At 43.0% G+C, this 12881-nt stretch overlaps 1 protein-coding gene across 1 annotated transcript in view; it reads right to left on the bottom strand.

The window, feature by feature from the left end:
* Nucleotides 1–12881, bottom strand: part of LOC139423496 (adenylate cyclase type 9-like) — a 48575-nt gene that overhangs the window by 31181 nt on the left and 4513 nt on the right. Inside the window, exon 2 of the mRNA XM_071175105.1 lies at nucleotides 222–817. Within this exon, the coding sequence (XP_071031206.1) occupies nucleotides 222–817 (596 nt within the window). The remainder of the gene's footprint in view (nucleotides 1–221; nucleotides 818–12881) is intronic.

Below are 12881 nucleotides of genomic sequence, written 5' to 3'. Positions count from 1 at the left end.
TAGCACCAAAGCTGAGAATTCATGGATGATCCTGTACAAATGATGATTCAACACACACAAAGAAGAGCTATAAAGAGATATCGCTGCTCTCTGACCATTTGGCACATTTAAGACCTGTCTTTCTGTCACAGACAGACATTTCATACATGCCTCTCTATGATTAAGAGTGTAGTTTGTGTGTGTAGTGTAGTTTGTGTGAGTCTCTCAGCCCTGTGACTCACCTTGTTCATGTTGCCCGCCTGCTGGGCGGCAGCGTTCAGGGTGGCAGCGCCCACCTGTGGCCCGCCCTGCTGTGTGAGGGTCTCTGCCAGCGAGCTGCCCACTCCTCCTCCTGGTGCCGCCTGCGTGGCCTGGTACTGACCCCGGCCTCGTCCACCTCCAGGACCCAGCCCCAGGCCTCCGTTTATCACCTGGCCCGGCTGGTGCTGCCCACCCTGACCTAACATCCCGGCATGGCCCCCCAGAGACTGGTTGAAGTTCTGTCCGGTCCCCGCTTTCGGCGACCCTTGACCCAAGGAGCTCTTCCCGTGTGCTGCACCCAACTGACCCCCAATGCCACTGGGCTGAGTTCCTCCTCCAGCACCCCCGATGAGACCAGAGGCACTACCCACCCGGAGGAGTTCTGACAGCTGCTTGTGCTTGGCCACTGCGTCCGGGACCTTGGAGCCCAGAGGTCCAGGACCCCCAGGGTTGACGTTACCCCCATTGGAAGGCATTCCGCCCCCCGTCAAACCCCCCAGGCCAGAGGCTCCGTTGGGGATCAGCTCGTCTGGCAGGTCGTTCTCCAGGTCGTCCCATGATAAGGAGCCTAGATCCACTGTAGAAGAGGAAGAGAGAGGGAGAGAGAAAAACAGGTTAATAATATGGATTGATATCATGAAAATTCATGGGCTGATATTCCTGTCTGTGTAAGTGCCATTGAAATACAGTTTCAGCCAGCCTATCTCAGACCTACAAATCCTAAATCATTTTTATGAGAACAACTTCAGCGCAGTGGTGGCACCCCCGGGCCCCGCGACACCACACTGCTCAAATCATAGGCAAATGCACTGTTTTCGTCTAATAATGTGGCAGAAGACTGCCGCAGAAGGAATGGTAGGCTATAGACTTAATGGTACCTGGTAATTGGCTGCACTTCAGGAGCTAACTAGAAATACATTTAAATGCACTGTCAGGGCTCTCACCAGGATTTTCTGACAAGGTGGTGCTGATGTAGGCCTAAGGTTGGGTAGGGTATAGGTTCAGCGCATGTCAGTCAACTTCCCCTTAGGAAGTTGGAGCATTTAGCATTTTTGAAAAACCTGTAACTGCCATTTCCTGAAACTTAGAGTCTTAAATGATATCCAACACAGAAGTACTGCTTTTATGTGCATAGTCTAGTGAAAAAGTAAACTGGCTTCATTTTGTTTGGGGAGAAAATTCTAAAATGATTAAATCACTGGAAGCAATGTAGTAGCTTACTGTATGCTATTTGGAATATGAAACAACTGAAGTAGCCCTATACGAGTTAGTTTCACATCTACATCCCTGACTTAGTCCATCAAGTTAGGTCTGATTACTAGGCTACCGTTCATTCAACATGCCTGGTTATTGGTGAACTGACTATTATGACATCTAGTATCACACTACTATGGTTGACACACAGCTACATCAAGAGAACAGATCAACAACTGATTCATTAACATAGGTCTACTAGTCTTCAACAGTATACCGTAACTTTGTCAAGGATGGACAGGTATTTGCGGAACAGCTCTCTGCCACGTCTGTTTCCATCCACGCAGCGGCGAAAAACTGAACTACCACAACACCACACGTTTCCTTTCTCGAACATGCACTCGTGCATACAACCGTTAAGATCACAGCATGTCCGGGAAAGAAAGTGTTCTTGCCTAGTTGACTAAACACTGTAGCTAACTACGAAATAGTGGTTGACAAACAATTTGGGGGAAAATAGCAAACAGTTCGTTCTCCATTTTTCCTACCCTTTTCCCCCTCACACAACAGCGGTATCAATGGATGAAGTGGAGAGCTGCCATCCAGCTCGGGAGGAAGATAGAAAACCCTGCGCTGGTTTTTCCTGGTTCAATTGAAGTCAAAGAACTGAGCAGATCAGACCCAGCTGCTAACGCATTGGTGTCTATGTGAGAGCCATCCCCTTAAGTAGACAGGAACTGACAATGTTTTCGCAATGGTAAATAGGGATGCACGACATATCGGTGAACATATAGGAATCGGGCGATATTAGCTAAAAATGCCAAAATCGGTATCGGCCCAATGTCTTGTTTAACGCCAATGTGCAAAACCGATGCACGTCATACCGTACTTTGACATACCTAAACTCAGCAAAAAAATAAATGTACTCTCACTGTCAACTGTGTTTTTTTAACATGTGCACATATTTGCATGAACATAACAAGATTCAACAACAGACATAAACTGAACAAGTTCCACAGACATGTGACTAACAGAAATTGAATGATGTGTCCCCGAACAGGGGGGAGGGTCAAAATCAAAAGTAACAGTTAGTATCTGGTGTGGCCACCAGCTGAATTATGTACTCTGATGCATCTCCTCCTCATGGACTGCACCAGATTTGCCAGTTCTTGCTGTGAGATGTTACCCCACTCTTCCCCCAAGGCACCTGCAAGTTCCCAGACATTTCTGGGGGGAATGGCCCTAGCCCTCACCCTCCAATCCGACAGGTCCCAGACGTGCTCAATGGGATTGAGATCCGGGCTCTTCGCTGGCCATGGCAGAACACTGACATTGCTGTCTTGCAGGAATTCACGCACAGAGCGAGCAGTATGGCTGGTGGCATTGCGTGTCAAAAAAAAAGACACATAACACAGTTCTACGATAGAATGTTGTGTGTTCTGAATAGCTTGGTACCTAGCTAGCACCAATACAACCAGCCTGAAAACAATGACCAGTGGAAACTGCAGTCATTTTTATTATTCTTAGCAATTAATCCTTGTGAGTAAGTATTAGCTAGATAGCCACTTGTTTGACTATTAAAATTGAACTTCTGTTCATAAAAATAAAGCTAGCCAGCTACTTAACACTGTTGCCAAAAGCTAACGCTATAAGCAGCCAGCTAGCAAGGCTCGACCAGACCGGGTTGTGTGTTGTGAAGCTAGGCACAATAGTGGAATTTGTGGTTTGCCTTCAAAATAAAAGTACGTCTTTGAAAGTGATGCAGAAGGTTACAATTGGTGGAATCATGCCATATTTAGACCAGATCATGTTCAACAAGGATGGAATGTGAAGCAATGAAATTAGGTATCAGTCTACTCGGTGACACCCACAGAACACAACTGAAGAGTTTAAGCAAATATTAGTGTTATAGCTCTTATCGCGGGAGTGTGAGAAACCACCCCCCCCCCCAGTCAGCCTATTGTGTGTATTGACATTCATATTGCACTGTACACCTAAGGATTAACTAAGTATTGGGAATCAATGAAACTGGGTATCAGTCTACTCAATACCCAAGACATTTTCTCCCAACGTCCTCCTCAGAGTTATCAGACTCCAAAACATCCACACAGTATTGTTTTTCCTCGGGAATAGTGTTCAGTACACATAGGTTCACAATAAATGTGGCTAAATTCCCAGTTGTTTCAGAGTCCCGCAATAAGAACTACAACACTTATGTTCTCTGGGTGTCACTGAGTAGACTGATACCTATGGTTTGTGGATCAATGAAATTGGGGTAAGACTGTACAGTGAAATAAGTATGCCCCCAATGTAATTCTGAAGTATAATAAATCCAGTGTGATTTCAGATTGTCAAATTAACAAAATTGTATTTTGTTGATTATATATAACATTCCAACCTCGTTTAGCATGATCTACTCCATTATGACAATTCTACTATTTGTATTCATTTGCATCACTATCAATGACATACTTGTATTTTGAAGGCTAACCGCAAAGTACACGGTTGTGGCTAATCCTTCTTGTGGCTAGCTGCACATAGATGGGTCGACCACCATTAAGCAAATAAGAACTGTCTTATAAATTAGGGTTATTTTAGATGACACCTAGCTATAGTTAGCTAGCTAACTATAGCTACAGAAACAGATGTCGTTTTGCTATGTTTTTGGGGAAAAACATTGTTTGCATCCGTGAACTGGCTAGCTTATTTTTTTAATGACCAGCACTGTAGGTGCGCGAGACAACTTTACCAGTATCACAGCACACGTATTGATGAATCGTTGTGACAATACAATATGAAATATGAGTGAGTTTAATCAATGTGTAATAACTATATAAAAAAATGTATGAACGTGTAAAATTATTATGTGACGTGGAGTCATATTCAGGACCGGACACGTCAAATAGTGTTATCTTTTTTGACACGCAAAGACACAAACAGCATTCCATAGAAATCCTGGTTGAGAATGAAACTGAACAAATGAACAACGAAACTGCACAGCAAGTAAGTGAAAGAAATAGATTTTGATTATGTTTTACTGTAATGGGGACATACGTAAATGCCAACAAAATAACTTCTTGGTCAGTGTGGTGTGTGTGTAACCTTTATTTAACTAGGCAAGTCAGTTATGAACAAATTCTTATTTACAATGACGGCCTACCCCGGACGATGCTGGGTTAATTGTGCGCTGCCCTATGTGACTCCCAATCACGGCCAGATGTAATACAGCCTGGATTCGAACCAGGGACTGTAGTGACGCCTCTTGCACGGAGATACAAAATGCGTGCAAGTTGGGCTGGGAGATGGAATTGGGAGCGATAGCAGACCTACCATTCACCTCACACTTGATTCCATCGCAACGTGCTAATGAGCTAATGCGTTAACTCGCTAGCGCTGCTTGGTGAGTCTACTGCTGATCCACACCACACAGTGAAGAAGCAAAAAAACAGGAGGGAGGGATGGAGGATGATATTTAAGAAGAGTGATAAATGAGTGATAAATGAGGAGGGTGTTGGTGCCACCTGACAAACACAGTTAACAGTTAGACAGGCAGTGAAAATACAGCATCACTCAAGGGAGGGGGCAAGCGTATTTGGGTAACACTGTCAGGTAGCGTGTTTTGACAGTTAAACAGCCAGTGAAAATACATAATCACTACATCACTCAATGTTGGTTCCCCATAGGGAAGGGAGAAGGGGGAAGAGTATTTGGGTAACATCGTCAGGAAGTGTGACTGGGAATTGTGGTGGAGGGAGACAATTGAAGACATGACAGGGGATGAGACTCAGTGGATACAACAAATTAACCCAAACAGAACTTGTTAATTATATTTCTGCAGGGCTGTGGAAATTTACTTAAGGGTTGATAAAATGCAGTTATGGATTTTACCCAGTCTCAAAGCCGAATGGTTTAGATTGCTTGGAATGTTACGGGAGAAGCTCCGACCAATTGCGACCATGCCTGTGCAGATCAAACTTTTTATTTTTTTTATTGCCGTCTTTGATGAAATGACCCTTTTCATGTAAAAAATAACAGAATACACTGACGATTTAAAGCAAAACCACACTTCCTGAAGAAACCACTGTTTATCCTGCACCAGTGCCAGAGTTTCCTGAAGAGTGTTGCTGGTCAGGTTTCTTAGAAAACCTTTCAGAGCGCCTTCTCTTTTCTCCTGATTTCTAGGAATTTACCCCCATCTTAGCGTAGCCTCGAGGTTTGCGTTAGCTTTCAGAAATATGCATTGTTAACTCAACTCAAAAGAAGCCCAAATATTGAACAGAGCAGTAGCTTAGTTTATCTGTCTGGATCAAGTGCAATTCTGTGACTTTGGTTGTGTCTACACTTCACACTTGTGTGACATTATCAGAATACGTAGAGCGCATTGAAAAGACGGGTCTAGACTAGAGGTCGACCGATTATGATTTTTCAATGCCGATACAGATTGGAGGACCAGAAAAGCCACAACAAAAAAATAATAATGTAATAATGATAATTACAACAATACTGAATGAAAACTTATTTTAACTTAATATAATACATCAATAAAACTCAATTTAGCCTCGAGTAAATAATGAAACATGTTCAATTTGGTTTACATAATGCAAAAACACATTGTTGGAGAAGAAAGTAAAAGTGAAATGTGCTATGTAAGAAAGCTAACGTTTAATTTCCTTGCTCAGAACATGAGAACATATGAAAGCTGGTGGTTCCTTTTAACATGAGTCTTCAATATTCCCGGGTAAGAAGTTTTAGGTTGTAGTTATTATAGGACTATTTCCCTCTATACCATTTGTATATCATTAACCTTGACTATTGGATGTTCTTATAGGCACTTTAGTATTGCCAGTGTAACAGTATAGCTTCCGTCCCTCTAGTTAGCGCGCGCTAACTAGCTAGCCATTTCACGTCGGTTACACCAGCCTCATCTCAGGAGTTGATAGGCTTGAAGTCATAAACAGCGCAATGCTTGACGCACAACGAAGAGCTGATGGCAAACGCACGAAAGTGCTGTTTGAATAAATGTTTACGCGCCTGCTTCTGCCTACCACCGCTCAGTCAGATACTTGTATGCTCAGTCAGATATGCAACGCAGGAGACGCTAGATAATAGCTAGTAATATCATCAGCCATGTGTAGTTAACTAGTGATTATGATTGATTGTTTTTATAAGATAAGTTTAATGCTAGCTAGCAACTTACCTTGGCTTACTGCATTCGAGTAACAGGCAGTCTCCTTGTGGAGTGCAACGAGAGAGAGGCAGGTCGTTATTGCATTGGACTAGTTAACTATAAGGTTGCAAGACTAGATCCCCCAAGCAGACACGGTGAAAATCTGTCGTTCTGCCCCTGAACAAAGCAGTTAACCCACCGTTCCTAGGCCATCATTGAAAATAAGAATGTGTTAACTGACTTGCCCAATTAAATAAAAGGTATAAAAAAAAAAACACATTATTGTTATTATTTAATTATTTTTTTAAATCGGTGCCCAAAAATACTGATTACTGATTGTTATGAAAACTTGAAATTGGCCCTAATTAATTGGCCATTCCGATTAATCGGTCGACCTCTAGTCTAGACGCACAAATGTTGCTTTGTGGTCTGATCTAGCTGACCAATTCAGGAGGTGGTCAGGGATGCACTGTGTGCAGATTTCTCAGTTGATGCAAATCAGGCTCCTGAAAGCGCATACAGTGGGCAACAAGAAAACTTGTGTTTTGGGGACGAGATGTACCTTGTCATTTTAACATTGGGGGAAATATGTTCTTCGAGCGTGACAAACATGTTTCGCTGGCATCATAAATGCTTGCCAGCTAGCTAATTTTTAGACTAAACATTTTGGCTTTTTTTATGACGGTTTTGGAGCAGTGGCTTCTTCCTTTCTGAGCAGTCTTTCAGGTTGTGCCGATATAGGACTTGTTTTACTGTGGATATAAATAATTTCCTCCAGCATCTTCACAAGGTCCTTTGCTGTTGTTCTGGGGTTGATTTCCACTTTTCTCACCAAAGTACGTTCATCTCTAGGAGACAGAACGCGTCTCCTTCCTGAGCAGTATGACGGCTGCGTAGTCCCATGGTGTTTATACTTGTGTACTATTGTTTGTACAGATGAACGTGGTACCTTCAGGCGTTTGGAAATTGCTCCCAAGGATGAAGCAGACTTGTGGAGGTCTACAATTATTTTCTGGGGTCTTGGCTGATTTATTTTGATTTTCCCATGATGTCAAGCAAAGAGACACTGAGTTTGAAGGTAGGCCTTGAAATACATCCATAGGTACACCTCTAATTAACTCAAATGATGTCAATTAGCCCAAGCTGTTTAAAAGCACTGACCCACTGGAATTGTAATACAGTCAATTGTAAGTGCAATAATCTGTCTGTAAACAATTGTTGGAAAGATTACTTGTGTCATGCACAAAGTAGATGTCCTAAACAACTTGTCAAAACTATATTTTGTTAACAAGACATTTGTGGAGTGGTTGAAAAACTAGTTTTAATGACTCCAACCTAAGTGTATGTAAACATCTGACTCTCCCACTTCCTCAATATCACTCCCTCTTTTTCTACTCACTGTCTTTCTAGTTCTCTCCCTTCAGCTCTTCCTTCTTTCACTTGCTCTCACCACCACTTCTCCCTCTCTTTCAGCTCTCAAGGTTCTCTGCTCTTAGTAACTTGCTCTCACCACTATTTCTCCCTCTAGATTCCCCACTCTCCGTCTCTAGCTCCATCCAGCTGTATATTCTCTGCTAAGCTTAGTGGCTGAGGCCAGCAGTGAGTGGCACAGTTTTCTGTCCGAGCCAGGCGCCTTCACACACACAATGTCCCGGTCGGTCAATCACCAAGTCAAGCATGGCTTATTTTCACAGCCTGCACGAGCAGAGCACACACACTCCTCCTGCATCTCCCTCTTACACACAGACTACTTTATGTCCCCTCAAACACACACACACGCATGTACACACCTCTGCCCTCCTTTGAGCAGCAGGGAGCTGGCGATGGGATCTGTGCTGACTTTATATTTCCTGGCTGGAGTAGATTGCAAGAGCACGAAATAGAGCAAGAAGAGTGTCCATTTCAACACAAAGGGGCTAATGACCCAACTAAACCAGATGTCAAAACTTGGAGACTAGCAAAACGAGGCTATTCAGGCACCATCCCTTCCTTCTCCAAAACCATTCACCCAAATGAAAAGTGCTTTTCAGGTATTCAGAGGGGACTTCAACTTGATGGATGAACAAGGCTTATTTGCTTGGGATGAGAATTTGGAGTATTTTCTATTAGAGCTGAGACAATACACCGAAAATTACTGACAATGCTATCCTCTTACTGAAGCATTTTGCTTAAGTCGGTCATTTCCGGTGATTTTGCTACACAACGTTCCTGTAGATTGACCAATGGTTTAAGAACAGTAATATACTCATTGTGTTGATTCCTGCTATGAAATATCTGCCTTTTCCGTTTTGCTGTTGGCTGCTGACTCCCACTCCCTCCCCCCACTGACACAGAGGGAGAGATGCATTCTGAGAAGCACAAGCAAATGACCATTGCTCAAAATACTATTGCGGGAAAAATGTTTTAAAGCAACTACTGTTGTTCTAGTCGAAGCTTTCTGTGAGGATATCACGCATGCCTCACCTGTTAATATTGAGTCCGTGGCACCACTTCTCAACCAGAGTAGGCTGTAGTGTGCCATTTGCGGTAAATAGACCGATATCAAGAATGCCTAACACTGGAAAGTTTGTGGGACATTGTTTTAAAATTCCCACTTCCTCAGGTGTTGAAAAATATAGCCTATATGGGCCAATATGCAATTGTATGTTTTGTCCATGTCGCCCAGCTGTAGCACCTCCCTAAAAAAGTTAAAATAGCTGATTTATCATTATCGCAAAAAACAGGCAATTTATTGCGAGATGGATTTTTGTCCATATCGCCCAGCTCCATTTGCCATACATTTTCTACACTCTGTATCAAAGCCATATCAAATATCTTGGTTCTAAAGTAGTTGCTATAGAGCTATTTCATATTAATTGTTGAGAGGAAAATAGTACACCTACAAAAATCTGAGAATCTCCTCTTCAAAAGGGTCAGTAATTGCTTCCAAAGCTGTGTTTTTTCCACAATTGCATTTTACAATTAGAACACTTTTTTTATTTTTTATCCCAGAGCACAGGGAGAGGGAGTGAATAGGAAGTTTGGACTGAGAAAAAATTGGACTGAGGTGAGCGTGTAATGCGACCAATTAAAAATGTAACTTGCGACACAAGTCAAAGGGTCGTAAAATGTTCAGTCAGGCAGGAGCCCTGGAAGACAACTGTCGTTATCAGATAGTACGCGATGCAAGAGCGGTTCAAAGTTTCTTACGCCATCCATGTCCACTTTAACACGGCATCTTTTTCCCTGTCCGTCTTTCATTCATCACCTCCCTCTCTCTTTTCAAGTTGACAACTGACCGATGTGAGTGGGAGACGCAAGCATTGCAATATCTGCTATATAATGAGAGGAAACGGTGAGGCTTAAATATAAACGGCTTAAAACGTGTGCAGTGACTGCAGACTGGCATTTAAAACTGCCAATTAGGCTGTAATATGGGCCAGGCTCAGCCGGCGCAAAAAGACACTGTCATACGTGTGACAACCCACCCACCCCTCCACGGAGGTTCCATTACTAAGTGCATCATGAGTATGTGACACGGGTGGGCCCTAAATGTGCCATTTGGAGAGCAGGGAGCGTGCTGACAGAGGGCTCCTATCGTTAAAGCAGTGGAATGGAATATCATGCTAGTCATAGTATCAGACGGCAGGGTAGCCTAGTGGTTAGTGTTGGACTAGTAACCGAAAGGTTGCAAGTTCAAATCCCTGAGCTGACAAGGTACAAATCTGTCGTTCTGCCCCTGAACAGGGGGGCCATCATTGAAAATAAGAATTTGTTCTTAACTGACTTGCCTAGTTAAATAAAGGTAAAAAAATAAATAGTAGTCTGCCCCAGATTCTGCACGTTAGAGATTTTGACGATGAGTATGATGTGTCTCAGATTCAAACCCCCATTAGACAGCTCTGCAAGCATTATGTCAAAATAAGTGTGTCGAAAGTCTAAAACAGCTCAATACACTGGAAGTGCCAAAGTGGACACTTTTCAGTCGCTTGTCAATTTTTATATAGACCTTTTTTTGGAAGTACATAGCTACCGGCTGTAGATTAAGACAGTTGATCATTGAAACCCAAATTTTGGTGAGTAACAAATGTATTTTGACAGAGCTGTCTAATGAGAGTTTGAGCTTCCTAGTCATTAAAAGGAAACGCGTCATACTCACCTAAATCTCTAACACACAGACACTGGGGCACGTAGAGTCCTAATACTTGCCAGGAACCTCACGATACGATATCACAATACTTAAGTGCCGATACGATATGTATTGTGATTTTCAGGAGTCTATATGTATTGCGATTAGATACAGAGATTTTAATGCGATTTGATGTTCCAAACATATTGCTCACGGACTATAGAAAACATTAAGAACTAGGGATGCACGATATATCGGTGAACATATCGGAATCGGCCGATAACATCGACTCGATGTCTAGAATAACGCCGATGTGCAAAACCGATGTCAAAGCTGACGTGCATACCTATATAACGTAGGCAGATGACGTAATGCCACGAAAAATACTGCCCGACACGTGGACATACGTCACTGCCAACAAAATAACTTGTGTTCAACTATTTAACTGTACTAGAATGCTTAATAAAAGGCCACAAATTTTAAGTATCGGCATTGGCCAAAAATGTAACCTCGGTGCATCCCTATTAGGAACACCTGCTCTTTCCATGACAGACTGACCAGGTGAAAGCTATGAGCCCTTATTGATGTCACTTGTTAAATCCAATAAGTCAGTGTAGATGAAGGGGAGGAGACACGTTAAATAATGATTTTTAAGCCTTGAGACATTCAGAGGGTGTTCGGGTCTGTGGGACCCATTTTCAATATTAACTAAAAGAAAAATTATACAATTAATAATTTGTTAAACCTGAGACTCATTGGCCTTGGCTTACTTTCTTTGAAGAACATCTGAAATAAAATTTTTCATTTGAGGGCACCCACTACACATTTATATTACATATGTAGTGTTCGGGTCCACTGGAAAAGTGTGGAAAAGTGTGTGTGTTGGTGAACACAAGTAAAAATTTAACAAAAAGGTTTGCTGGGTGCCTTCACTCAGTCTTCCTCCTCCCTGGGCCTGCTGTCTCCCTGCCTGTCTGCCGGTTTTCTAGCACTCTTTACCCTTTGTAGTGTGTGAAACTATACAAAAGTATTGCGGGAACCTGCACAATGTTATTACAATACATTATTTCAATACATTGTATAAAAAAATACATTTTAAAAAGTATTTTGAAACACTACCCCAGCCAGGTGGAAATTGGGGGAGGGACAACAAATAAATAGCTTTGCATGTGTGGCTCCTTACGACAATCAATCAGCATGGGAAAAAAATAATCTCTACTCAGAGGGCCTTAGAAATAACGTTTGCTAGAGAGAGAATGAGCGTCTTCCACTTTGGAAGATCAAGAATTAAATCGGGATCATGTCTCTGTCAATTCCGCATTGACGCGGATGGCAGTTACGCATGTGCAGGACGTAGTTTTCTTTTGAACTGTTCATCTCAGACACCACCCAGGAAATCATTCTGGGGGGGGGGGGGGGGGGGGGGGGGGGCGTGTTTTTGGAAAGGGATGGACCAAACTCATTTACATGCCTACTTTGGTGTTCTTATCCTTGCTGGTGTTCAGATCCAATGGGAAATCCAGAGAATCCCCTTGGGATGCAGAAACTGGCAGAGATTTTTTCTGTGCAACATCTCTGGAAAAGTTCCCCAAACATTCCAGGAGTATCCGCTTCGATAATCAGACCAGCTCGGCGGCAGAGACAAGCTAGCTGCAATCAGGTCAGTGTGGGACAAGTGGGTGGACCGCCTTCCCCTGTTTTACATCCCTGGGCCCGACGTTACAGTTGATGAGCAGCTTATGACATTTAGAGGCCGCTGCCCCTTCAGGCAGTGCATACCATCTAAACCCGCAAAAAATGGAATCAAGATCTGGGCTGCCTGTGATTCTGCGTCATCATATGCGTGAAATGTGCAAGTGTACACAGGGAAGCCAGATGGAGGAGCCCCTGAGAAGAACCAAGGGATGTGGGATGTCCTGGACGTGACACAGGGACTCCGTGGCCATGAAATCACATGCGATAACTTTTTTAAAACTTCGCACAGGTTGGGACGGGAGGTCCTCACGAGGAAGCTGACGATGGTAGGAACACTACAAAAAAAACAAGCCAGATCAGAGCTTCCAACTCAGCTCTTGAATACACGGAACAGGCCTATCAATTCCTCTAAGTTCGTGTTCAAGGCCCACACGTCCCTAGTGTTCTACATGCCAAAGAAAGGCAAAAATATGGTAC

The sequence above is a fragment of the Oncorhynchus clarkii genome, chromosome 13 (assembly GCF_045791955.1).
Source record: "Oncorhynchus clarkii lewisi isolate Uvic-CL-2024 chromosome 13, UVic_Ocla_1.0, whole genome shotgun sequence".
NCBI classification, from domain to species: Eukaryota; Metazoa; Chordata; class Actinopteri; order Salmoniformes; family Salmonidae; genus Oncorhynchus; species Oncorhynchus clarkii.
This window is presented reverse-complemented; position numbering and strand designations above follow the sequence as displayed.